Source organism: Gavialis gangeticus, unplaced genomic scaffold (genome assembly GCF_001723915.1).
Source record: "Gavialis gangeticus isolate Ggan-Ray unplaced genomic scaffold, GavGan_comp1, whole genome shotgun sequence".
NCBI classification, from domain to species: Eukaryota; Metazoa; Chordata; order Crocodylia; family Gavialidae; genus Gavialis; species Gavialis gangeticus.
The window spans coordinates 12,535,117-12,562,173 of record NW_017729003.1 but is presented as its reverse complement, the minus strand read 5'-3'; the positions used below and the strand labels follow the sequence as shown (position 1 = coordinate 12,562,173).

The window sequence follows — 27,057 nt, the reverse complement described above, 5'->3', positions numbered from 1 at the left end:
CTTATTTTTTTCCCTGTTTTAGAGCTTGATCTCATTCTCTTTTTCTTTAGGAGTTGAGTAACTCTTCTAGAGTGAAAGAGTGCTATAAATGCTGCTTTAGCCATTTAATTTTTCAACGGTACAAACTTGCCTCCTAGTTTTACTTCAAGTCAGACACTAAAGCATGTTTGTGGGCAGGGGGAAGCTAGGCAAAAACCACTCCTTTAAAAGTACCTTTTTAACTGATAGAGAACTATAAAATATACTGTATATAAAAAAGAAAAAAAAGAAAAGAAAAAAACCAAAAGGGGGGACCCCAAAAATCTTAGTTGAAGCACAACTTAAAACCACCACAAAAAGGCTTTAATAGAGGAGTGGATGGCTAAGCTTTCAGAGGTATTAAACTAATCCATGGAGGACTAAGGTAGCTCATAGTCAAGATGCAGGTGGGTAGTGCTAAACCACAGCTCCTCTTGGAGCCATGCCCTTTCCATGGAAGGAACTGCCTGAGAAGTACTGCTGAGAAGGAACAGTGATGAGAAATGTTGGTGCTGTGGGGGGGGAAGGAGCTGGTTAAGACAGTTTGCTGCAACTTCTGCAGATTGGTTCCTCCTCTTTACACTGGCTCTAATCCCTCTCCTTCCAAGTCCTAGTCTGTCCTCACAGCAGCTGCATTAGTGTTGCAAATGTTTGGGCCCTGAATCAGCAAAGTGCTCAAAGCATGTGCCCATATTCTTCCTGAACTAAGATCTTCATTAAGGAAGACTCCTTTAGCAACAAACCTCTTAAGGCTTCTTTTTAAAGGTCTCAAAGAAATTCCTGTTTTCTATTTTCACCTTTCAGAGAGAGATTCTTGGCTATGTGAGGGACTTAACCCTCATGCCACAAAGGGGATTTGACTGAGGTGGATATACTGGCAGCTCCTTGAACAAAATAAACTATGCTGTTGAAAGTAGTGATTTGCTAGTGTTAACTGTACCTCCACTAGGGCTTGTGGAAGTCTGGGAATATTGTAGAAAGTCACACAGATAAAGGCAAGAGTTACTAGCATAGACCTGCCCTTAGCCTCTTTGGCTAAGGGTGTGTGAAACCTTGTAGGACAGTGAAGGACTTGTAGTGTTAAACCTGTTTGTCTTCTCTAAAAGCCCAAGTCTGACACAATTGAGAGCTCTGAGCAAACACGTGGGTGTCTTGATGAAGCCATAATTGAAGTCAGTGTGATCCTGCCTTAAACGGATTCAGCCAGCAAGGCAACATCAGACAGGCAGTCCTTCGTAGCCTTGTCAAAGCTTAACCCCACTTTTTGTCATTAGATAAGGATCTCCCCCCACTCAAAAGGTGCATCTACTACTTGTTTGTTAATTATTAGGCTTAGTGGAATGTAAACTAATTGTGTTGCCTGTCTGGAATACAAGTACTTCCCATGTATGTATGCCAGGCATTTTAAAGAGAGACAAACGTATAATTGTAGCTGGGACTGAAATTGCTATTGGGTTTACTCCAAGGCAGGGATACTCTGCAAGTGTGTAAACTACTCAGTGGAACACTTCATTTCTGTTCTCTATCTCCTTATGTACAGACTGATTTTTGCATCTCTGCTGTGATTGTTCCTCCTTTCTTTCCTGTTCTGTACACGTCACTGGTTGGCTCCCTGCCATGGTATCCAAGAACATAGTGAAAGGGAATGGAAAAGAGGAGAAAATGTTAAAGGCACAAATGAAAATCCCAATAGTGCAGGAGAGATGTAGAGTTTGGGAGAGGGGAGAGACATGCCTGTAGGGAGGAGGGTCCTCCCAGCCAGTGAGAATATACTTTTTCCTTTTTAGTGAGAGGAGGGGGGGAAACCTCTGGGAGAGAATGAGGAATAAATCAATATAAATAATAATAAAATAATGCCTAGTGCTGAGAGAGATGTTCAAAAATGAATGAAAGAGAAACCCTTCTAGCAAACTCAAATTTTGGGAGGGAGGAAGGAAAACGCAAGTGTGACTTTACTGTACTCGATAACCATATAAAATGCTAACATTTTACTCTAACATACCTGCTGGCAACAAAACAAATGCAAGTAGAGCTGGGCTGTTTATGAAGTCTGTGATGCACTGCAGAAAATTAAAAAATTGTCTCCAAACTTTGATCAAAAGCACAAGGGAAAAGTAGAAAAAAGTTAAACATGGACATCCCTGAAATACACCCTGAATTTCTAAAATAGTGCTTATATTTTAGATTTCTATGCTACCTGTCCCCAAAAAAAGGTTAAGGGCAGTTTACAATGAAAGACTAAAAAGCAGATACACCTTGTGTCTTATTTAATGTTGTATAACACAAACTCCCCAAGCAACTTGTGTTTGATTTTTGGAAAAATATATATTTTATTTACTAAAGTTCCAGTTGCAGAACAAACTGTTAAACCTGTGCAAGCCAACTGCAGCCAACAGGTGTAAAAGAAGATATATTGTGTAGTCTTTTTAGACCCTTTACTAATGGTGACGGTCTGTGAGATGAAAAGACTTGCCTGACTCTCAGATTCCAGGCTGAATCGGCTGTCTGAAGAAGGAAAAAAACCTGCTTGGTTTGGTACTAATGTACCTAATCAGAAAATTGTTAAAAGACTAAGGTCACGGATTCCCATAATCTTGTGTCTTACAGGATCCTTTTTTAGACTGGTTTTAAGCAAGCCTTAATTTCTAGGTGGTGGCTTGCTAGGCATATAGTAACTGAACTGTGCTGTTACCTTCTAAAAAGCAAAAGGCAAAAACCACTGAGCAAGTAAGTACAGTAGTTGTGAATGGTTAGCAAAAAATAGCTGCTGTTGCTGCATGCTGTCTTGCCATTTTTTCCATAATGTCAGAATTAAGCAGCATTGCAGGAATATTGGCAATGTCCCACAAAGGTTTTCTGTAGAAAGACTGATTTAGCAAAAGCATTTTAAGATTTTTTTTTTTTTATGACCCTCCATTGAGAAAGAAAAACTTCTTTTTTCAAAACCATGTGGAAAACTAAAACCCCACTTTGTCTTTTGCTCCACTGGACAGCTTTTGCTTCAGCAGTTTCACAACAGTCACAGCAACATAGATGTATTATGGGTCATCACAAGAAGGAAATAGCAAGATTTGGGTAGGGATGAGGCAAGGTGTTCTTAAAGATCAACTTAAGATCATTTTCATCCCTTCTTCTACATCTTGGGTATTCAGGAGAACTTGGCATATAACTATATTTATTGTTTTGATCATTGAATTTTAGTAGTGTCAAGGAGCCCTGGCCATTATCTGGGACTCCACTCCGGTAGGCCCTGGGCAAATACGGAAGAAAAGATTGGTCCCCACTTACAGGGGTCACAGTTCAAATCTAATCCAGAGACAACAGATGGATACCAACAGGCATGGGAGCACAAGGGAACAAAGTGGTGGCCAGTGGAGTAGAAAGCAGTCTTTCGAATTCTTTTTATTGACATCACAATGAAGCAGAGTGGCTAGGAATAGTCCGGACTCTTTTCTTCTGGCAGTGCGCAGAGATGGTCTCTGCACTGAATGCCAAAGCTAATTTGGAAATGTTCTGTTACCTTTTTGGTCTGTCTCATTCTCAGCTGGTTGCTGCTGCTGTTGCAGATCTCACTGGTTGCATAATTAGGGAGGATTTTAAAGCTCCCTAACATCTAATATTCCCAACAGCTAGTGCTATCAAATCAGTCATAAAGGGAAGCTCGCTGAAATCAACAGAGACAATCTGAGGAGAAACTTTGTCTTGTAAGGTTATTTACATCAACCTTTCTCTTCACAGTGGCACATGCAGGTCCACAATCCCCAGATGAGCATAAACCAAAGCTAGGGAAAGTGTCGTTGTGCAGCAGAGGCCTACACCCACCCTCAGCTCTTGAGTGTTGCCAGATCTGTTCCTACAGACCAGGCAGGCTTGGGTGCTGGGATTTGGAACTTGTAGCATCATACTGGTAGGAGTTGGTTATATGCCTGTCTGCCACAGCAATTGCTACAGAGGAAATTTAGACAACCAAGGTGGGGCACATGACACACAAATAGGTGGGTATGTAATCCTGCTCCAGCCTTAATACTGGCCAGAAATGCTTTGCTTTGAGTGAGTAATCAAAAACGTTTCATGTTAAACAAAAGACAAGAGCATGGGCAAGAAGCGTGACACTAATTGAGTGGTAGGATGCTGTACAGACTACATCCTAATGCCAAATATAAGGTGATGCCTTATTGGGCAAAGGTGCCAGACGGAAGCAGAATGTGTGCTTCCTTTCCTGCCAGCTAGAAGGGTGTGCACTTCCTGAGCTAAGTGCAGCAGTTTAACATTGGGAATGTGATTTGTTATAGGAATGGTGAGCCAACCAGTCTAATAAAAAAAAAAAAACCCTCTAAAGTGGGAGGAAACCTGCTGAAACTGCTGAGGGTTCTAAAATTGTGGGGTACTTTAGGAGTTTAACAAGTCTTCCCATTTATTCTCATGGGGCTCTCAAGACTAGCAGCCACTGACTGAGGATGAGATCCTTGCCTCCCGCCGTCTATGATAAGTGATGCACAGTGAGTGATTTACCAAAGCTGGATGTAGAAAGCAGTCTCGGATATAGAGTACTTCATGTGCTTATTCAACTGTCAACTCCTTGTGGTAAATATGTTGGGTGCTTCACGCTCTGAACCTATTGTCAAATGTCCAGCACTAGAATAAATAGCAGTGGTAAAATCCTGGTCCCATTTACTTGAATGAGTGTGTTGCCTTTACCTTCTATGAAGTTGGGATTTCAGTATTCATTTTCCATAGTACACTTTGTCCTGTTTTTAAGCAGTGATGCCTTATGTTCAGGCAACTCCAACTTGTTTTGCAATCTGCCATACCTGGATGTGGCTGAGGCAAAAAAACCTCTAGCTAAAAACACTGGCATGATAAGCCAAAACCTCTGCCAGGCTTGAATGCAGTCTAGTACTTAAGTATTTGAGTCATGGATCTTTGCCCCTAAAATAAAACAGTGGCTAAGCTGCCATGTGCTCTTGCTCAGAGGATTAATAAAGCAGCTGGGCACCTGGGGCAGTGGAACATGTGACCTAGGGACAGAAATTACACAAATTGGTAACAGTCATCAGAAACCAGTTAAAATCTGTAACACAATAGAAGTTCAGTGCACATAAACTGCTTTCAAAATGGTTAAACCTGGTTTAAGATAAACCTGGATGGATGTAGTATCAAACTTGACTGATTTAGGTTAAATGGATTTACTGAACTTCTGTCCCAGATCCTCTCCAAGTTCAAGTTAACCCAGCATCCCAAGATGCTTTGCACCTCCCCCACACACCTCTGCTTCTAAGGTGGGCAGGCTGGCTTTGACCCAAGCTGTCTGTTCCAGCAGAGAAGGGAGGCATGTGCCTGCATTTCTGGATTCAAAAGTCAATGTCTGCTTATCAGTTCAATCTGCACAGTTTAGCTTAACCTGCAAAGATTGAATCTATTCAGCCTCAAGCTTTTTGACTCTGTGTACTTAGCCATGGGGGATGTGGAGACTTCTGGTCACTACTGTGCCACTGGCATAATTGTGTGGCTGTGGTGGCAGCTCATACCTTTCTGCATTCCCCCAACCCATTCTCTGACTCCCAAGTCAGCACCCAGGGTAGCTGCCCCAGTTGCCCCCTCCTCCTAGCCACACTACTGATATAGCAAAGAAAAATACATGAGACTGCATCCCATCCCTGAAATTACCTCTGAGTAAATACCAGGGCTGTGTTCTGTTTCGACCAGTGTTTTGACAGAACAGCATTAAGTTCCGAATTTTGCTTCGATTCAAAACAGCTGTTTCGTTCCATTCCATTGAAACACCGAAACTGTTTCAGTATTTTGCCCATAGGACATAATGGGGAAGGTCAAAACACCTTATAACTTTGTCATTTCTGGCCTTATTTAGATGAGACTTGCAGGAATGGTAGCCCCGTCTGAGGGCATGATTCCTGCTAATTTTCAAGGAGATTGGGGTGCAGTTTCTCCAAACCCCCTCCACCTAAGTCTTGAAAGCAAAACTCATGTCACGTGTATATGTTAAGCCACAGTGGGGTCAAAACTACAGGCATGCTAGCCCCTGCAGAGGCCACAAAGCCTGCTAAGTTTCACAGAGATAGGTGCAGGGGGGTCAGGGAAACTGTACCTCAAGCTGCAGACAAGCAAAACTTGTGACATGGGTGACACTGTGTGCGTGTTAAGGTGCAGCAGAGTGAAAGCTGCAGGCATGGTGGCCCCTGCTGAGGCTATGAAGCCTGCCAGCTGTCAAGGAGATTGGTGCAGGGGTTCTGGGGCCCTGCACCTCTATCTGCTGACAGGCAAAACTTGTGACATGGGTGCTTTTGCAGCTGTATCTCTTGGGGCACAGATGGGGGGAAAACTACTGCAGGCCTGGCTGCTAGCCCCTGCTGCAGCCACAAAGCCTGCTAGCTGTTAAGGAGATAGGTGCAGTGGTTCTGGGGCCCTGCACCCCTAGCTGCTGACAGGCAAAACTCATGACATGGGTGCTTGGGCAACTGCTGCCTCATCAGGCAAGCAGGACTGAAGATCCCTCGTCACTTGCCACTACAGACCTGGAGGTAATACTTGACCACAGTTTGAACATGAGCCGGCAGTGCAATGCTGTAGCTAGCAGGGCCAACAATACCCTGGCATGTATCAATTGATGCATCTCCAGCAAAACTGTTGCAAAGAAGTGATTCTCCAGCTTTATTGGGCTCTACTTGGCATTGGTGAGACCACAGCTGGAGTACTGCGTCTAGTTCTGGGCTCTGCACTTCAACAAGGATGTGGTAAAGCTTGGGAGAGTCTAGAGAAGGGCTACCCGTATGATCAGAGACTTGCACAGCAAGCCGTATGAAGAAAGGCTGAGGGACCTGGGACTCTTCAGCCTGAAAACAAGAAGGCTGAGAGGGGACTTTGGTAGCAGCTAACCGCTACATCAGAAGTGTACATCTAGGACTCAGTGAACAACTATTCACCAGGGCACCCTTGGGAGAAACTAGGAATAATGGTCGCAAACTGCCTGAAGATTGTTTCAGGCTCAACATTAGGAAAAACTGTTTCACAACTAGAGTGTACAGACTGTGAAATAAGCTCCCTCTAGAGATGGTGTGATCACCTACCCTGAAAATCTTCAAGAGGAGACTAGATGGTCACCTTGCTGCGGTCACCTGACCCCCAGTTGTCTTTCCTGCTTGGTGCAGGGGGCTGGACCCAGTGATCTTCTGAGGTCCCTTCCAGCCTTACAATCTATGAGTTGCTGGAGCCTAAGTCTTAGGAGATGGCTTTGAAACAGTTCTTCCAGGCCCCAGAACCACCCTCCCCCCAGCACCTGTCTCCTTGACAGCTGGCAGGCTTTGTGGCTGCAGCAGGGCCTAGCAGCCAGGCCTGCAGTAGTTCTTCCCGCCCCTTCTCCCTCCGCTGCCCCAAGACAGACACAGTTGCACACGCATCCATGACACGAGTTTAGCCTGTCAACAGCTAGAGGTGCAGGGCCCCAGAACCCCTGCATCTATTTCCTTGAAACTTGGCAGGCATCATCCCTTCAGAAGGGGCTACCATTCTTGCAAGGTTCATCCAGGCCAGAAATGATAAAGTTATAGGCTGTTTCAACTTTCCCCATTATAGCCTATGGGCAAAACATCGAAACAGTGTCAAAATGTTTTGACTTACCTCGTTTTGTTTTGACTGTGTCTGTTCTGTTTCAATTTTGCTGTTTTGACCTCGAAACGGGTCAAAAATAGTGTTGAAACTAAACTTGCAGGGAAATTTTGCACAGCCATAGTAAATAGCACATGTAGAATGTATCTGTAAGATTGTAACCATGTGCCATGACTCAGAACAGGTCAATTGCTCTGACCCTCTTCACTTGACCTCCTGATTAGGGAAGTTGTGGTGTGGTTCAGGTCCCGATCATTGTTTAACAGGCACTTGAGTCAGGTGGACTGATCTCCTTGGCCTGTTAAATCTGATCTGTCCCAGCCCTGCTCTGGTGTAAATCTCCTTTCATACATATACTTGAAGGGATGTTTGTCAACATATGTGGAACTATTCTGCTTCTCTTAGTCAATAGCAATGGGCTGAGCTGTAGAACTACAGCAGGCAAACTGGATTTGGAGAGGAACAGGGTAAGCAAAACAATTTTAACAGGAGGAATATATTTTCTGAGGAGCATTTTTCTGTTATTATAAATAGTACACTGATAGTAAACAAACAATACTGATGAAGAGCTTAAAAGTAGGGGTTTTCCTTAAGCAACTGAACTCTTTGGAATATGAGAATGTACTTAAATTCTCCATTTTCCTTTTGCCTTCCCAGTTCCTGTTTCCTGTCTGTGGTAGGAGCTTTCCAGATCAGAACCTGTTCTGTTGACTTAGGCCAACTCAGCTGTTGTTCCTGACCATGTAGTAAAGATATTTCATGAAAATAAGCTGCATTAAAATAACATTTTTAAGTTTGAAAAACCCAGTTACTCAAGTGTTACAGGATTTCGGATTGTCTATGCAATCTTGTGCATATGCACTGACATACAGCCTTTAGTTATACCATCTCATACTACTGTTGTCTGCAGAACCCCTGTTTCATTCAATGCATGGCAACAGAATTGCTTTAAGGACTGAAGTTAGGTGTTCAGTCTTTCCTTCTGTCTTCCTTATTCAATGAATGTGCCCTCTGCATTACTTACTATATAGCACCCACATACTATGTAAAAACTTAAGTATTCATTTCTTCCTGAGTTTCTGTTCAGGATCACTGCAGCATCTCAATGCTTCATAAATGTTAATGAACTTTTGCAATACCCCATGAAGTAAGTAGGGAACTACCCTTCCCATTTGACAAATCGGGAGCTGAAGATCAGGAAGACTAAAGCTAAAGTTTGCTAAAATGAATGCCTCAAATTAGGTGCTCACCTGGAGGTACCTAGGGACTGATTCCTCTTCCCCAGTTAAGACTGAGTTGGACACTCAACACTTCTTAAAAATGGGCTCTATGGAATTTCAGATTTGATTCTTCTTCTCTCAAAAAATAAGTTAATTTACAGTTAGTGGCTACTGCAGAACATTCAGCCTACATGACTTCCCAACATCCCCTAGGAGCTCTGTAGCACAGCAAACAAGAATAAAATCCTGAACACCAGCCTGGTGCTTTAACCATTAGACCATGCTTTCCCCTCCCAGTTGTCCTGTCTGATTGTTAGTAAGCATTACTCACTCTCCTTCCATGAATTGCACTAATGGAAGCTTGTCATGTGCTTTAATTTTTTACAGGCAAGAAGGGAAGAAGCAGGTTTGGGGCACCAAAGCATGAGTTTTCCTTAGCTGGTTTGACTAGTCAGTGAACATGGTGTGGGCTGGGGATAACTCTTACTGCATGAGTAAAGTCTTTGTTCTAGTAAAAAGATTATTATTGCAAAACCTGATTTCAAAACACATCAAAGGGTAAAGAATGACTTCCTCATGCGGTTGGGCTTGGTAGCTGGTGGGTTGAGTAAACTGTAAAGAGATTAATAGGGGACTTCCAAAGATAAGTATCCATGCATTTATATGATACTGCCCTTGTAAAATGTACACTTATCTTGATGGTTGTTCAGAAATAGTCTATTGAATTGTCTATCCCCTTATGAGAACCGGTGCTGCTCAAAGGGAAAATATCTGCAAAACTTCCTACAAGTTATACTGAAGTTTTAGTTCAGTTTTAAAGCAGGAAATCCAAAGGAAGCAGGCCCTTTAGTAATAATGAAAAGGTTTCCTCAGAGCACCCTTCAGAGCAAATGGTGCGTGAGAGAAGGCTGTGGCCGAGGCTTCTGGGAAGCTGGGGGCCGAGGACAGTAGAAAGATTTGTAATTCAAGTTTCTGGAACTCTCTTCCCAAATTTCACATGAACTATTTCACATGGTTTCTCATATTGCTTTAGACCAGTGGTTCTCAATTTTTTTGTACCAGGTCCCATTTGTAAACATCAGTGGCCAGTCCCGACCCAGTGCCCCTCACTCCCGACCCACTGCTCCCCACCTCAGGCCCTAGCCTCCTCGTGTGTGGGGCATGAGGGGGCCTGCAAGGGAAAAGCCATGGTTTCCCACAGTTTTCTCCTTTAAAAGAGAAGAAAATCCATTTTTAAAGTTTGTTTGCAACCCTTTTGACATATTCTTGCAACCCACATTTGAGAAATGCTGCTTTAGACTGAATGCATTCAAACCAAGGGGTTCTTCTGTGCAGGAGGTGTCATTCCCTGTATTCACTGGAGATTTTTGAACTTGGTGCGTCTGGTAGCATTGACCAAGCTGAGGAACCAACTACATGCACAATGCTGAATTAGCTCATGCTATCATCAGACCCTTAAGCATAGATGTGCAATTAACATGTATCTGACCATAGCAAGGTAGGCAAGGCCTAGATATGGAACAATATGAGTAACTTTATATGTTCTTTAGCAGTACAGTTTGAATATTGATTTCCTTTCTCATTGACAGTGGCAGCAAGCCCCCTCTCCTGGCAGAAAGATTGTGCAGGAGGCCCTGAGAGCTGGTGTCAGGATCTGCAGACTGCAGTGCAATGTGGGGCCATGGAGCTGTGTCAGCAGACTGTCTGGAAGCAGCAGCCGGTGGTGAGTGTGCTGTCTGAGCAGTAGATACACTATCTTCTGAGTACACCTGGTATTTTTACATGCTGCTGTTTGTAGTTAGGGGACCAAGGTGACATCTGACTTCCATCCGCATGTAGTTATTTGTCTCTTCCAAGAATCTTGTATTGCATCTTTCTTCAAAATCAACAGGACTGCACTAGGGGAATGCTCTCACTGGGGGGATGGTGGGGAGTGATCAGTTGATTTACTCTAGCTGGAGAAGGAACATTTTTGCCATCCTATGAAAATTTTCAAAATATATTTCTATCCTTAATCAGTCTGGCAAGTAAAAATCTCAGAAACTGGCATGCACTGAAAATCTGAAAAGTGTTCAGTTAAGGTCAATTTAACAATCTGGGTTTCAAAGATGAGGTTTTTTCCAATTTTATTAAAATTTCAAAACAAGTTGCTTTTACTTGCAAATGCTACATATTGTCTTGTAAAATATGTCAAAAGACCCTAAACTTTTCTTCCACTAACTTTTTAAAACAGGAAATTCATTAAAGCTGCCCGTTTTATGAACAGTTTGGGTTTCAATGTTGGGAATTTTTTTGGTGAACAAAATAGTTTGAAAAATTCTTGATCAGCTCTAGACTTAGCTCTCTTGCCACGGTCTTGTCACACTAAATGGATTACACCAATCCTATTACAGGCTGCCCCTAATCTAACAGACCCTTGAAGTGTACAGACATGAATGTATAACTGTAACACCAGCTAGAGACAAAGCATAATTTCAACGAACATATTAGGTTACATATTCTGGAGAATTTGCAGGACTTCTGACGGCAAGAACATAAGAATGTAAGTGCCATACTGGGTCAGGCCAGTGGCTTAGTTAGCTCACTATCCTGCCTTGACAGTGACTTCAGAGTCTCTTTCCAGCTAGTTCAGAGCTCAGCATTGTGTATGTATAACTCAGGACTTTTTTTCCTATGTACATTTACTTTCCACTTGTCAACACTGTCATTCATCTGCCAGTTTCTTGCCCACTCAGTGTTGTAAGATCTTTCTGGAAGTCCTCGCCATCAACTTGGATTTGGCTTCCTGGAAAAATCTAGTGCCAAGTGCTGCTGAAAATAATTAATAAACTGGAATGTGTATAAAATCCTCAGTTTTCCTAAGAATTCTGTGCAACGCTTCTTGGGAAACTGAGGGAAATAGTTACAATAGCCTAGATGTCTGTAATTATTATTCTCAGTGTGTTGGAAAAACTATAACTTAGTATAAGCAGTAGAAACTGACAGGATGCTGGATGCAGAAAGACAGAGGGCCCAATTCTCAGTTTCTGAGTCTTGTGGTTGCGGCTGGAAAAAGGATGGGTGATTAAGATGGTTTTAAGTTATCTTTATCCTCCACATTCTGGGGCTGTTCAGGGCTCTGCTCATTCTCTGTTGTAAGCTCGAGTCAGGCCTGGGGCTGCTCTGCTTCTCAGGAGCCCTTATCTTTGAATGGCAGAGAATTGCTGTCGCGCAGTGCATTCTGATCACCTCCTTGGCCTGTTCTCATGATTATGTTGGATGCTGGAAACAAGACTGGGGAAGAGTCTTTACAAAAATTCTTTCCCTGGAGACCTCTCTAAGGCCATTCACAATCCCCCTTTAAGGTCTTTTTATGTTGCTAGAGAAGTGAAAATAGCCTTAATGTAAGTGGGAATTAAGCCCTTTGCCTGTCAACCAGTTACAGAGAAATGGGATCCCTTTTGGCTATGCTTGGCAAAACAGGCAGAAATGTAGAGATGACTTTGGCCTACAGAAACTGGGTTTGACATAGCAATGATGGTTTTGAACAGCGTGTTCTCCTTATCCTGGGCTCTTAGACCATTGTGGGCAGATATGATCTTCTGCAGCCTGTATCTATACCAACCATACCAGTGGTCCAGTAAAAGATATCACCCACAAGAATTCTTGCCTTCTGCAGTTTTGTGACTCCTACATCGTCCTCCTCTTTCCACATTCTCTCATGTTGTACCCAGTCAAGCAATGGCATCTTTTCCCTCTTTCTTTATGTGGTATGCAGGACAAAACTGAATCCCTGCGTTTTAGTAAATGAAGTACCATACTGTTTTGCATGGGCAGCTGGATTTTTCTGAGACACACTTTCATCCCTTCTTAATGTCTTTGAACTGGGAGATTTTCACTCTGTATTGTTGGGGATTTGTTATTAGTGCCACGGGTTTCATTCTGCTTGGGGATACTCTGTTTGAATAGATTTCATGTGACTCAGCCAAGTGTGGCTCCCCATACAGATGTTAGTAGGTCCTTTAGAGGTATGTAGAGGTGGGGGGTAGGAGTTGTGCTCGACAGGGATATGGGAGCAGTAGACATTAAGGGGAATGCAATATGAGAGGGGAAGCTGTATCCATTCAGTAAAATGGTGTTGCTTGCTGTATTTTGTTTCTACTATTTCTGCATATTTACAGTTTTCACCATGGATGATGTTCCATCCTTCTCTTCTCTTCAGTCTTCTAGCCTCATTCTGTGGTGCTTGTCCCTTCCCTCTACTCTGTGCCCCCTCTCCTATGCCCTCTTCCAGATACGTTGCACTCAGACTTTTTCTCTTTCAATCTCCTACTCCATCTTAAGCCAGTTCTTCCTTCCTTTCTTCTACCTCCCCTGCCCTCAGACAGGAGGGGAAGTCTCCGTGCTGCTTTCTCTTGTCCCCAGCTCTCAGCCCCTTCCCTCTCGCCCCTTTTACTCCTCCTTGCTTACCCCATCTTCCCCTCCCAGCCATGCCTTCTGCTTCTCCCATCAGCAAATCAGTGTATGGCAGAAGTTCTTATATTTATATACTAGTCTGTTTATCTATATATGTATCAAGAACCAGGTCTTACAGTCTTACCTCCATTATATTTCCTCTCTCATTCACAAAACATCACTGAAACATACTTCTCCGCAGTAAAACCGCAATACCTTTGAAACACCATTTCTGATCCATTGTCCTGACAAAAGAATTCTCAGAGGAATTCAGCTGTGGATTAGATGGGCTGTATGAGATTTCAAGATGTGGGGTTTTTAAAGGCTGGGGGAGAAGAGGTTGAAATGTGTGCCTAAAATGAGAAGTTATCTTCAACTGTCACTCTGTAATATGGTGACAGAAAGAGAAAATAAACTTTCCTTATGTTTACCAACATGCAAATCCCTCTCAAAATACTTTTCCATCTTTCCCAGAAAAGCATCAAGTGTAATGTGTGTAAAGTACTGGTATCCCTGACGGGGAGGATCTTGCAGGACAACTGTACAGAGGTAAGTAGCTTAACGATCCCGGCAGCCTTTCGGGCAATAGGCACAGAGAACCTTGACAATAGTAGTACTTTAAGTCCAGGAAGAATACCATGCCTGACTTTTGTCCATGGTGTTGGGGGAAGAAGATCTGCTGTTAGGTAGATGATCTAATGTGAATTAAACCTGAAAATTAGGCCTGTGTGAAGCAGCTAGTATTCGCTTCGGATTCAGATTTGGCCGATTGGATTTATTTATTTATTTATTTATTTTTAAGTGCCAGGACACGGGCTGGGCAGGGCAGGCATTGATGGGGCTGGGAGAGTGGGTGGGGGTTGGGTTGGGATGGGGGTGATCAGGGGTGCTGTGGGAGCAGGCAGGGGATGGGGGTCCCCCCCATGGTCCCCTTCTCCCCCTGCCCCCTACTTACCGGCACAGAGCCTGGGTCCAGCTCCCTGTGGCGGCAAGCAGGGACTCCCTGAATCTCCAAATCTTTTCTGAATCGATTCTGAGGCTTTGAATCGATTCGGACCTTTTAATTGGTCTCCTGATTCAATTCAGATTCAGAGATTCGGCCACTGAATCAGGCTGAATCTCCCCTGAATCAAATCAGCAACCAAAGCTTTGCACAGCCCTACTGAAAATGTCTTGTTGGTTGTAGGTAGATTACAGTATTCCTAATTCTAGGTCAGCAACTTCCATACAGATGTTGGTCCTGCTTCTCATTCTACCTTGAGGTCCCTTTACCCTGTGCTCTTGTGGTCTAACTGTGTGAGCTGTAATGTAAAAGTTACCCTGAAGTGGGGGGTAAAAAAAGAATTGACGTAATTGTGAATCTGGTCCACTATGTAGTAAATAGGGTCCCTTTCCCTGCCTCCTCTCTAAGAAGAATCAGAGTACCAATTTACCTCTGATAGATCATTGTCTAGCTGCAAAATACTCTGTCATTTGAACTGGAATTTAAATGCTCTGATATTTGAAGAATTGATGGTGCATCCATCAGCTTTGCTTAAAGATTCTGGATCAATCAGTCATGGGACACTCTTTTCTTTGGAAGAACAAGTGTCCTGTAGATGGGGGCAAGTGCCATTTCCTTTGGTCAGCACTCCATGAAAGAGAGAGTTTAAGATAAAAATATCTGCTGAACTTGCCCAAGGGTACAGCTCAAGGGCGTTACCAGGGTTTGCAAGGTCTCCCCTGAGCATGCAAAGAATGGATGCATTGTTTTTGCCTTTCTGGATGTAGCAAAATTCTTTATGGATGTGTCCGTAATGGTTCTCTTCTCTTCTCTTCTCTTCTCTTCTCTTATAGGAAAAGCTTCGTGTTTTCTTGGTTAAGAAATGCCAGTACCTTCCTTTTCAGGATTGGTCAGTCAAGTGCAAGAAGATGGTGGACAATGGCGTAATGATTCTCCTGCAGTTTGGCAAACAAATATTGGTAACATGTTTGGGAGCAAACAATGTTGTTGACTTCTGGTGCATAATTAATGGCAAGGCCAAATCTGTTGACTGGTTAGGGGTTGGGTTTGTTAAGTGGGAGGGGGTTCTCCTGCAGAGGAGCCTTGTCTCTTGGTTCACAAGAAAAAAAGGAAGGAGCCACTCTTGCTGGAGGCATCACATGAGCTTTTCGCAGTTTTCAACAGAACAATCAGGAGTTCCTGCCTTTGGAAAGGCAAAGCAAAACCCACTATTGTGTCAGATGGACCAGAGAGCAGGAGGGATGGTAGCAATAACACTAACTGGTTACTCCAATAGTGGAAACAGGACAGCTAACTTTTCTTACCCTCTTCTCAAAACCAGGAACCCCGGGTCTCTACAAATAAACATTTTGTTTCCTTTGAAATTTTCCATTTTTCTAATTAAACAAAAGTTAGATTTCAAGTTAGGTTGGATTTGAAACCTCTTTGGCTTTTAATTTTCCTTCCCCTTTTCTCTAAGCAGAAGAGGAAGGTGGAATACCCCCAAAACCAAACAAATCTTTCAACATGAAACAAAGGGGACCCCTTTCATTTTAAATAAATAAACATCCACAAGACAAAGAGAAAACGTGTTTTCAGATGAAAATGATTTAAAATGAACTGATGTATATGAACTGATGCAACAGAAAGCTCATGTATTATGAGTACCTCTAGCTCAACTTTTTCCTTTAACTGTTTTTTTCTTGCTCAGTTTGAACTACTTATCTAGAGACACTCCTGCTTATCCCAAACACTGTTGGTTTTTGTGAAGCGTCTTAGGTAATGAGGTTTCATAAACCGTAGGCAGATAGACAAGCTGAAAAACATTTCCTGTGGCGGGGATTAGTGTGGAATTGTACCACGGGTTCAGTGAGATAATAACATTGGTTCCATTGCATAAAAGCATGGGGGGGAGGTGGCAAGGGAAAAATATGCTTCAAATGCTAATTTTTTTTGCTGAGCATTTAAGCATCTGTCTGTTCATTTGCTTGGCTGCTTAACTAATGTTGAGGGGCCTTAAGCAGCAGGGATGGGGGCTGCTTTTTGTTTACACCCATTCACTCCTCTGAATAGCAAGACTTGGAGGTGCATCAGAGTGGTGACTTGTCCTTTTGTATTCTTTCCAGGCTAACCCTCAGGCATTGTGTGGTACCTTCAGGTTTTGCCTATCCCAGGAGAGTCAAATGGGTGCTTTGAAGTTTCAGAAGCCACTGCGGTCTGATGGGAAAACGGTGATGGACTTCCCTGAAATGGCACCTCCCTACATCGCTAATGTCCCTCTTCTTCTTTATCCTCAAAACAAGCCCCAGCAAGAGACCTGGGTGAGGATGAAATATGGACAGATTCACTTCTGCAGTCAGTAAGCTGCAGCAAAAAACAGGAGATCTTGTGTTCCATTGTCTCAGTACTTGTTAACAGCTTATAGCAGGGCTCAGCAACCCCTAGCATGTCTGCCAGAACATGACACATGATGCCATTTTGCTTGGCACACCACAGCTGGCCCACGTTCTGGGCAGCTGCTGCTGGCCATGGAGCCCCGGCTGTTCCCAGCAGGCAGCTGGGAGGTTGCAAGCAGGCTGAGCTGTGTGGCAGGCAGCAGCTGCCCAGAGCCTCGGCTGGATGTGGCAGGCAGCTGGGAGGCTGCAACTGGTGCACCATAGTCTGGAGCCTCAGCTCAGCTCCGCAGCCAGCAGCGACTGCATGCATGCCTTGGGACACACAGTGAGGAAGGGGCTGGGGTTGCACTCCCCCAAGTCCCTTCCCTGCCATGCACCCCAAGGCAGGCATGCAGCTGCTGCCACCACGGAGCCTGGGCTGCCCACAACAGGCGGCAGGCAGGCTGCAAACAGTTGCACTGGGGTCCTGAGCCTCAACCCAGCTCCATGGCTGGCAGCTGCACACGCATCTTGGGGTGCACAGTGGGGAAGGGGCTGGGGGCAGCACAACCCTGGTCTCTTCTCCACCTTGTTCCCCAAGGCACATGTGCAGCCACTGCCAGCAGTGAGCTAGGCTGGGGGTCCAGACCCCAGTGCAGCTCCTTGCAGGCTCACAGCTGCCTACTGTGAGCAGCCCAGGCTCCATGGCAGGTGGCAGGAGCCTGCCTAGAGCCTTGGCTGCTTGCAGCAAGCATCCACGAGGCTGCAAATAGCTGCACCAGGGTCTAGAGCCTCAGCATGGCTCTTTGCTGGCAGAGGCTGTATGTGGATTTCAGGGAACATGGCAGGAAAGGGGTGGGACTGCGCTGCCACATCAAGGATTGGGCCCCTCGCAGCTCTCCCACCACCTGCCCCAGCACACCAACATTTTCCATGTTCAGGTTGCAGGAGGGTTTTTTTGGGCCCTTGGCCCAAAAACATTGCTGACCCCTGGCTCATAGCTTCTCCTTAGACATGGAAATACACCCAAGGCTTTATACAAGAAAGCAAGGAGCCTGCTCAGGTTTCCAGTTCACAGTTACACTTCCAACGCAAGGAGGACCAGTTCCTCAGGTAGGGTATAAGGCAATGGTACTGCACTGATTGACATAAGGTAATGTGGTGTTCTGGCTTTGGTTTGGAATGCAGATCAGTCCTTTGACTTAACAGTGTCTAAGGGCATAATTTTTTTTTCAAAAGGAGACTCCTTTGTTGCTTAGGCCTTGAAGCAATGAGCAGAGCAGTGTATAAATATGTTTACAAATAGGTCTTAACCTCTTTGCCTCAGTTTTCCTCACAAGTCAGAGAAGATAATGCTTGCCTTATAGCAGCATTGTAAAGATGAATTTTTTTTAAAGGTGTAGAGGTAGGTACTATAAATGGGTTCTCTGTTAATGGGGAAGACACAATAGCACCATAAGCTTGGGCCACGTGTATTAATCTTGGTTTCCCCTATTCTCTTCTAGCAGGAAGGAGATATATGCGGAACCTGCGTTCAGCTGATAGCCGATATTCAGGAAGAAATGAAATACAACTTCTTCCTTGAGTCTGTAGTTGCTGAAGTTAAGAAGGAGTGCGCACACTTGGGACATAACATGGATGACAAAGTAGAGTAATTTTGATCATAGTAGGATAAGAAAACCTTCTCTAGGGACAGTCTGGATGATACTGAACAATTGGCTGTTTGTGCGATAAATGCTATTAATATTCTGACTTAGAGTCTTTCTTCACAGTCTTTACCTTCCTACCATCTCAGTTGGATAAAATATTTCTGGCTGTGCTTGTTCATGATGAACAATGTATATACACATATAAAACTTCCACTCTCTGCTCCTTCAAATCCTTCCTCAACCCATTCCTACCCTGAAGCCAATATGAAGTTAATTAACTTATGGCAACTAAGCTAAGGGTCCACTTGGGGCAGATTGACAATTACTGGTTTAAAAAAAAAAGCATTGTATATATGCAGACTCTGGTTTCAACACCATCCTGCCTATTTTGCTTTTGTTCTTAGATGGTGAGCTTTTTGGGGCAGAGACCATGTGTACTGCTTCTGAGTGGGTAGATAATTCACTACCATTTTATTTACTGGGCCAACTCATCAAACACAAAGGTTTGGGTCATAAATGATTGAGTTTGGGATTTTCAAAGATGCCTAAGGAGCCTAGGTCCTTACCTCCCTATGGTTCTTGCTGAGATGCTACTATTTCTAGTGTGGTGTACCTAGCCCCTCCCCACCCAGCTTTTTGGTAGATACCAATTTTAAAGATGTCCTTTTACCTCCCTCCCTATCTCTGAGATAACATTTCTCCCTAAAGTCAGTGTTCAAGATGCTAGTTAAATCTTAGGGATAGTTTATCCCAAAGTAAGGCAAGGCAAAGAATGCTAGAACTTTAAGACAGAAAAGTAGTGTTTAATGCAAAAGTCTGGAACTTCCTTTATGGTAACAGTACATAGAGTGAGTCAAAGTACTGACAGATTCAAAATGTGCATTGAGATCAGACTATTTGCTGTGGAAAATGTTGTTTTAATTTTCTGACATTGCTGAATCTCCTTCATAATGTTGCATCACTGGTAACTCCTGTGGTGAGTGTAGCGTATGGGTATTTACTTGAATGTCTTTCTCTCACACAGTGCAAGAGTTACATCTCTGAGTACTCAGACTTAGTTCTCCAGTTGCTGACATACATGGTAAGCTGAATATAGTGAGAACACCCCATTCTTCATCAGAACTTGTTCTGGCAAGAATTACCTTAATGTCTTGAAGGGACTGTGACGCATTCTAAGGATCTCTATGGATGTGTGAAAAGTCCATATCTAATACTCTGCATATCTTGTCAGGCCATGCAGTGGGGCAGGTGGAGTCTGGAAAGGTTAATATCTGAATGTTGTTAACTAAACTATTGGTGTATTTTCTTATTCTGATTTTACCAATCTCACTCTGAAGATGCAGAAGGCATACTTTTGTTCTGCCAGAGTTGAATGTAATACAGCCAACCCTAGCTAATTCACCATTCTGAAGTGAATACAAATAATATCAAATTGTTCATTAGTGACCAATTATCAGAAGCTGATAATTTGGAGGACCAGGGAAAGGGAGAAGAGTGGAGCATTGGAACAACAGCAAATTAAACGATAGTGGCAAAGTGACCAGGGTTTACTCTATGTGACTTAGCCTATACACAGTGGGAAAAATTTATTTCTAATATGGCATCTACATCCAACTTCATAGGCAAGGAGAGTATTTCTCGCCTTATACTTGAGTAGGTCCCTCCCACTGGAATAAATCAGTCTCCATTGTGGTACATCATATCCGCTAAAAGCATATCAGAGTGCAGGTCAGTTTTGGGCACCTGAAATTTAAGCAACCTTAACATTGGTTTTGTCTGGGACTGTGTTTAAACTCCTGTCCTGATTAGGTCTGATCAGGGCCTGTCTCTCTGAGCAACATGAAAAATGGCATTTAGTATGCTGGAGGCTAAACTGAAATGGGTAAAGGCCAATTAAATGTTTGTTTTATATTGGTAAAGTAGCATAGCTGAAAGCTGGGGGGAGGTGATTTCCTAAGTAGGTTCTTCTGTATGGAATTTTTGCATATGTGAAGTCTGAATGCTTGGGAAGGTTTTTTCCCCACTGAATGTAACTGTTGTGTTATCTTTCTTTCCACAACTCTACTTCTTCACTGACAGAAAGATGAGGTATGTGGAAAACGTGCCTGTGGTAATGTCTTTGTTTTTATCTAAATCACTGTAATTTCTTTTCTCTGGCTAATTAGTTGTGTACAACATCTGGTTATTGTCAGCTTTGACAGATACAAATGAAGTTTAACGGGATGAAAGAGAAGGGGGAGCAGATGTCTTCATTGTGCAAGTTACTGTTTCTGCTCCAATGTGAAGACCTTGCTTTGATGGTGGGGAAGACTTAGGGTGATCCTCCTGACTTTAACTCTGTACTCTGGAAGGGTCCAAATGCAGAGCTGATGGAAAATTTTCAAGGAAAAATGTGATGAAAAAATGCAGATTTGTTGAAGTTTGAAATGTTTTCTAAAACAGTTCTATTTTTACTAGATTTGTGATTTTTCAATGAAAATAACTGAAATCAACTTGTGTTTTTGGTCTTGTCTGGGCCTGTCATTTTTGTTTCTTGAAACACATTTCTGGCTCTTCCCTAGAGGTAACCCTTCATAGATTTCATAGACATTTGGTTTGGAAGGAAGCCCGGAGGATCACCGAGTCCATCCCCCTGCCCCAGGGGCAGGAAGTCAGCAGGGATCATAGGATCCCAGGAAGTTAAGCATCCAAATGTGTCTTGAAGGCATTCAAAGTGGGTGCTTGAACTGCCTTGGGTCATAGCCAAAGGGTGCTTGACCTTTTCTGGGTCACAGCCAAAGTTTGGGCTCTGAACTGAGAATTAAAAATAAGGCCTTCACTATCCTGCTTTCCCAGCACCTCTGTTTGATAATTTTTGTCATGGAAGGCCTTGTGTAGGTGGGAAGAATCATGGAATCATTAAGAGGTAGGGCTGGAAGGAACCTCCACAGGTCATCTAGTCCAACCCTCTGCCTGAGGCAGGATCCTCTCTTTCCAAGCCATCCTATACACATCCATAATCTAACTTAGTAAAATTACCATCAACCCTGACACAGCACAACACATAACACCCTAACTTGCCACAGGTAAAGCAGGAGAACCACAGCAGCCAATGTCCTGCTTCTGTAAAAGGTTGTTAATATATAGTCAAGAGATCCCAGGTAGAGAGCTACATCCTCTGCTACAGAGAAAGGCAAAACCCCCACAGTACATCCAATCTGATGATGGGGTAAAGTTCCTTCCCAGCCCCAAATATGACAGTCAGTCTGACCCTAAGTGGAGGGGCAAGACCCTTTAGCCAGGAACCTCCAGCTTTTAAGTCCCAGCAGGATCATTGGCGCACACCAGTCAAAATCTCCAACCTCGGCTCTGAGAAAAAAGAAGGAATAACTCCATGCAAATGAAAAGGCTTACCCTGGTATAAAACCAGAGTAAGATTAGCATTGAACTTCCTGTGTCCGTCATGGGACAGAGACATATCATGTTGCATGCACAGAGTGCTGTGGTAACATTAATACTTTGATCTGCTTATCTAGTGAAAGGCAGTGCCTAGCCAGACAGTCTGACATGTTGCTCTTAGGCTTTCCTTTCACCCATGCACAGCCTTTACCATTGCTGTAAATTGTCCACTGATATTGCAGAAGCTTATTTGTGGCAAGGCTTCCTTATACTTTAACTACAAGGGAGGAAAGAGCAGAGGTTATGTGGCTGCGTTGGTGTTTTAGTGCTGGTTGCAGAGAACATAGACAGATATGAGCATAATGTCTATGACACAGGTTTAAATCCAGACTAGTTACAGATCCAACGTCATCTTGGCAGTATTCTAAACAGAGGAAATGTCATTAGTCCACTGGCTGGACAGCCTATCCGCAACTATAACAATTACAGTTCTCTCATGAACACTTGGGAAAACAGCCTCACACCTATAGTAGTTGAGTGCAGTGCAGCCCTGGAGGTCTCTCTTCCTTCCTTAGTCAAATTGGTATAGATTTTCTGTTTTTCATGATTTGCATCTCTCTCTCTCTAGCAACCGAAGGATATTTGTGGCTTGGCTGGACTCTGCACTTCCCAGAAATCCGTTCCCTTCATAACCCTGTTGTCAGCTAAAGTCGTGAGCATGCTTAATGTGATGGAGCCGGTGGAGGTAAGATGAGACTTTCAGCACACTCTGCTGTTTACTGCGGAAAGAACAGGCCTACTTCTGCCTTCCTGTAACCAATATAAGCCCTGGCTGAGGAATGAAAGCTATACAAATAAGGGTTGGCTGCCAGATTTGTTCTAAATATTATGACTATCTTGGTAAACAGCGCTGAACTGGTTAGGTTATGAAGCTTCTCCTCTTTGAAGAGTGTTCCATCATACTGTTACCCACCTCAGTATTCACCAGCGACTAAAAATTAAAATGATAAAATAAAGCAAGAAACACAGTACAGAAGTAGGACAGGATCAGGTTTAGATTTGGTCAAAATCTCTCAGTTTGAAATGTTTCAATTACATATATCTTTTTATGAGAACATTTGTATTTTTTTCCAAATGTTTTTACATCCTCTCCCATCAGCACTAGTCAGAACAGTCCTTTGTAGTTGATCGTAACTGCATTCATGAACTACAGTTCTACAAACAGTATCCAACAAACTACTGTAGTCCTTACCCAAAGTTTAAATCTTTGGCAAGATTCATGGTTAGACACAGGTTGGAACTGTCAGAATCTCAGACCCTTCCCTTTTTTATGGGATAGTGTCACATGCATAAAACTGAGTAAGATCAGCTTATTCTTGGAGAGATTGCAAGGCAAAAGGAATGTCTTCTGGACCATTAATAGAGTTTGCTTGAAATAGGAAGGTGGAAAGCAGAAGGTTCCACAGACATGACCACAGTTCCCTATTATATTAATCATCTTTTAAGTGTTGCCATGTTGTTATACTTAACAGGAAAACCAGGGCGCAGAGAAACCCACCCCCCTGTGCAGTGTGTGTGAAATGGTGATAAAGACAGCGGAGAACCTGTTGGAGAACAACATGACAGAGGTACATGGCTGGTGAAGAAGACATCCCTAGTACACTGATACTTAGAAACAGAGCTTATTCAGGCTATATATGCATGCTCCTCTGGGCTTAGAACATGTTCTCCTCTGATATGGGGGAGAGAGAAACTTTGGGGTTGTTGGAAGTGAATGAATGGAATTCCATAAATGCCTGAGGAGTGCTGCTTGCAAGCTGCCTCCTGACTGAGGAAAAGGCAGGTTTGGGAAAGGCATTGGCTTAGGCATTATTTTGCATGAATGGTTTATGCATGAATATGCCCAGTAAAAGCTTTGTCTGTAGCAGAGGGAAGGGTTATGCAGGAAAATGAGAGCTTCCTGTTCCCATGGAGGGGGCAGGGAGAGAGATATGCAGGGATAGACTGCAGGGACTTATGCTTCCTTCTCACCCCTGCTATTTTTGTGTTTCAGGATGAAATAGTCCATGGAATAGAAAAGGTCTGCTACCTCCTACCACATGGGGTCTTGGGGCAATGTAAAGACTTTGTGGACTCCTATGGCAAGGCTGTTGTTGTCATGTTGTTGGAGGCGACTAATCCTGAAGCTATATGTATCATGCTGAAATGCTGTCCCAAGCATTTGACCCCTTTACAAACTGGTAAGCACTGGGACAGCACATTTGTGTACAGAACTCATTGGTTTACATTTGAAAAGCCCACCTCAAGGATATGATTTTCATTAGTCCAGCATTTACCTGAGGCCAGCTGCTGAGGTGAAAGCTAGGGAGCCCAGGTCTGGGACTAGGGCATGCTAAGTTGGGAAGAACTTACATGGAAAATCTTCCAGATCTAACACTCTAATATTGTTTTTCTGGTCAGAGAGAAATGCCCTGGAACAGGCACTAGTGAACGCTGATCAATTCTGCCACGTGTGTCAAATTGTTATTAGTTACATCGATGACGAGCTGCTGAAGAATGAGACTCTGATTGAAATTGGTGATATGCTTTCGAAGGGCTGTCAGGTTCTGCCAGACGTCCTGATGGAGAAGGTAATGGCAAATAGTTATATGGGGAATGGAAGAGGACCATCTGTACATCATCTACAGTGTCATTAACCTACATGATTTTCTGCTACCTTTATCCTTCAGGCCCATATACTTAGGATAGGAAAGTGAAGAAATAGGTGGGAACAAATTATTGAGTGCTGAGGCCAAACATTAAAATCTGAGTCTTTAGATTGATGGCTTATGTGCTGGAGATGTCTCACGGAGTCAGCCTCTGATGGGTGATGTTGAGACAATTATGAAAGGGTTCTTAGGTTCTTGCACTGAAGCTGGTAGAGTGCATCTGAGACTCTCTTTTAATGTGCTTTTGTTTTTGAGCTTCACATTGGCACTCTGATCCCTGCTAGGATGTCTCTCCTGTTGTTCAGTATCAAAAGGTGTAAGCTCCCTCTTTGCTCAAAGGAAACTGCATGACTGAGGAGCAACCTTGATCTCTGGTAGATCAGGTGGCAATATGTGCTCTAATATATAGCAGACTGCCTCTCAATCAGACATGGAGAACAATCTACAATGGGCAAAAATGGAAAGTTGGCAAATCCAGCATCATTGTAAATCTGTCCTCAAAACTGGCAGTTCATAGGCAAATTCAGGCATATGTCTGTCTTCCTTTAACCTGGATATCAGGGTGCTATATCTGAGCTTCTGAGTCACTGACAGTAAATGTAGCTGTCAGAGTGATGTATGTATAAAAGATTCTGTCCCTTCACTGGAGGACCACTCTGTCTCTCCTCCCCCAGCATCGCCTCCCAAATCCCAGTGGAATCTTTTATTTAGTTGTGAAATATAAGACTACTTGAGATTGCCTGCTTGAATCAGGATGTGCTAGCTGCACAGCCTGTCCTCACACCTTTGTCTTTTTGTTACAGTGTGATGAACTTGTGGAGCAGTATGAGCCTGGTGCAGTACGACTCCTGGTGCAGATGATGGATCCTAACTTTGTGTGCACTGTAAGTAGCTGTGCCACTGTGAGCTATGGAGAAAGCACCCTGTCACTTCAGTGCTTGAAACTGTGCAAAGTCCAATTACATTCTTGTGAAAGGACAGTAGTTTTAACTCCTGGTTTCAGAAGAGAACGAGTATAGATGTTGACTAGGGGTGTTCAAAGCTTTGGTCACTGATTCAATTTGGAGAAGATTCTGCCCAATTTGCAGGCCGAATCACTGAATCCGAATCTAATCAGGAGACCAGAAAAACCTTCTGAATTGATTCAGAGCCTCCAAATCAATTTGGAAAAAGAGTTGGAGACTCGGAGATTTGGAAGGCAGTCTTTCAGGGGAACAGAAACTGAGAAGAGGCACAGGGAACGGGAGGGAAAGACTGACATCTGTAGCTGGCCAGTGACTGTGATATTTCCCTGAGTCTTCTTCCAATCACAGGGCTCTGGGGAGGGATGTAGAAACAGCTACCATCCCTACAGTTTTCATCCTGATGTGACTTAACACACACACAGTCACATATGTCACAAGTTTTGCATATCAGCACCTTAAGGTGCAGTTTCCCAGAAACCCCTGCACCTATTTCCTTGAAACATGGCAGGCCTCATGCCCTCAGGAGGGACTACCATTCCTGGTGTTTTCATTCAAATCTGCCAAAAAAGGACAAAGTTATAGGTATTTCAGTGATTCCCCATTATAGTCTGTGGCCAAATCACAGAATCTCTCCAAATCGGTGCCAAATCTTCCAAAGCTGATTTGGCCAAATTGATTTGGGACAACGATCCAAATCTCCAGGTTGAATCACTGTTCTCCAAATCAGCTGAATCTTAATCTGAATCAAATACTTCCCTATTCGCACAGGCCTAGTATTGACCTATTTCTAGTAAGGATTATCTAGAATTAGGTATTGACCTATTTCCCCTGCTTGACCCCCAGTTTAAAGTAGGACCTGGGATGGTAAAACCAGGCAGCATGAAGTGTGAAATGTGTTTTTCTGCTAATATTAGATTAAGAATAGTTTCATGGTTTCATAGTTGGTAGGGTTGAAAGGGACCTGAGCAGATTCATAGATTCATAGATTAAGGGTCGGAAGGGACCTAGTAGATCTTCTAGCCCGACCCCCCGCCAGGGCGGGAGAACAACAAAAACCCCAAAAAGAGAAATGGGACTCAAACGAGTCCAGCTAGGTGGGCATCCAGCCTCTTCTTAAAGACCCCCAGGGTAGGGGCCAGCACCACTTCCCTTGGAAGATCATCAAGTCCGACCCCCTGCCATGGCAGAAAAGAGTGCTGGGGTCAAATGACCCTGACTAGGTGCTTATCTAGCCTCCTTTTGAAGATCCCCAAGGTAGGAGTGAACATCATTTCCCTTGGAAGTTGGTTCCAGATCCTAGCCGCCCTGGCAGTGAAGTAGCACCTCCTGATGTGTAGCCTGAACCAACTCTCAGTCAATTTATGGCCATTATTCCTAGTTACTCCTGGTAGTGCTCAGGGAAACAGGGTCTCTCCTGTTCCCCACTGGTCCCCCTTGGTAAGATTATAGATAGCCACCAGATCCCCTCTCAGCCTTTTCTTGTGAAGGCTGAACAGGTTCAGGTCAGAATCATTGCTCCTTCAAGGCATCTTACAGGTCTATTCTTTTAGCTACAGCCCTAAATGGCATTTCTAAAGTGAAAGCTCCCAACACTACCTTTTCTTTGGCTACACACTCTAACACCCACAAGAAACACTTGGAGCTGTACAAGAGGGACTGAAACATGGGGGAGGAAATGAGATAACTCACTGTACTGGGCAAAGGG

General features: G+C 43.6%; 1 protein-coding gene across 3 annotated transcripts in view; it reads left to right on the top strand.

Moving 5' to 3' along the window:
• LOC109290980 (prosaposin-like) overlaps positions 1-27,057 on the top strand; it is a 39,531-nt gene that overhangs the window by 8,025 nt on the left and 4,449 nt on the right. The window contains exons 2-13 of one of the 3 annotated variants that reach the window (XM_019507826.1): positions 10,451-10,584; positions 13,770-13,844; positions 15,132-15,257; positions 16,404-16,598; positions 18,161-18,298; positions 19,326-19,382; positions 20,381-20,389; positions 22,308-22,424; positions 23,212-23,307; positions 23,733-23,919; positions 24,140-24,309; positions 25,191-25,271. In XM_019507826.1, the coding sequence (XP_019363371.1) occupies positions 10,451-10,584; positions 13,770-13,844; positions 15,132-15,257; positions 16,404-16,598; positions 18,161-18,298; positions 19,326-19,382; positions 20,381-20,389; positions 22,308-22,424; positions 23,212-23,307; positions 23,733-23,919; positions 24,140-24,309; positions 25,191-25,271 (1,385 nt within the window). Of the gene's footprint in view, positions 1-10,450; positions 10,585-13,769; positions 13,845-15,131; positions 15,258-16,403; positions 16,599-18,157; positions 18,299-19,325; positions 19,383-20,380; positions 20,390-22,307; positions 22,425-23,211; positions 23,308-23,732; positions 23,920-24,139; positions 24,310-25,190; positions 25,272-27,057 lie in introns of all 3 variants that reach the window. The other 2 variants (XM_019507827.1, XM_019507825.1) reach the window with 2 other exon arrangements.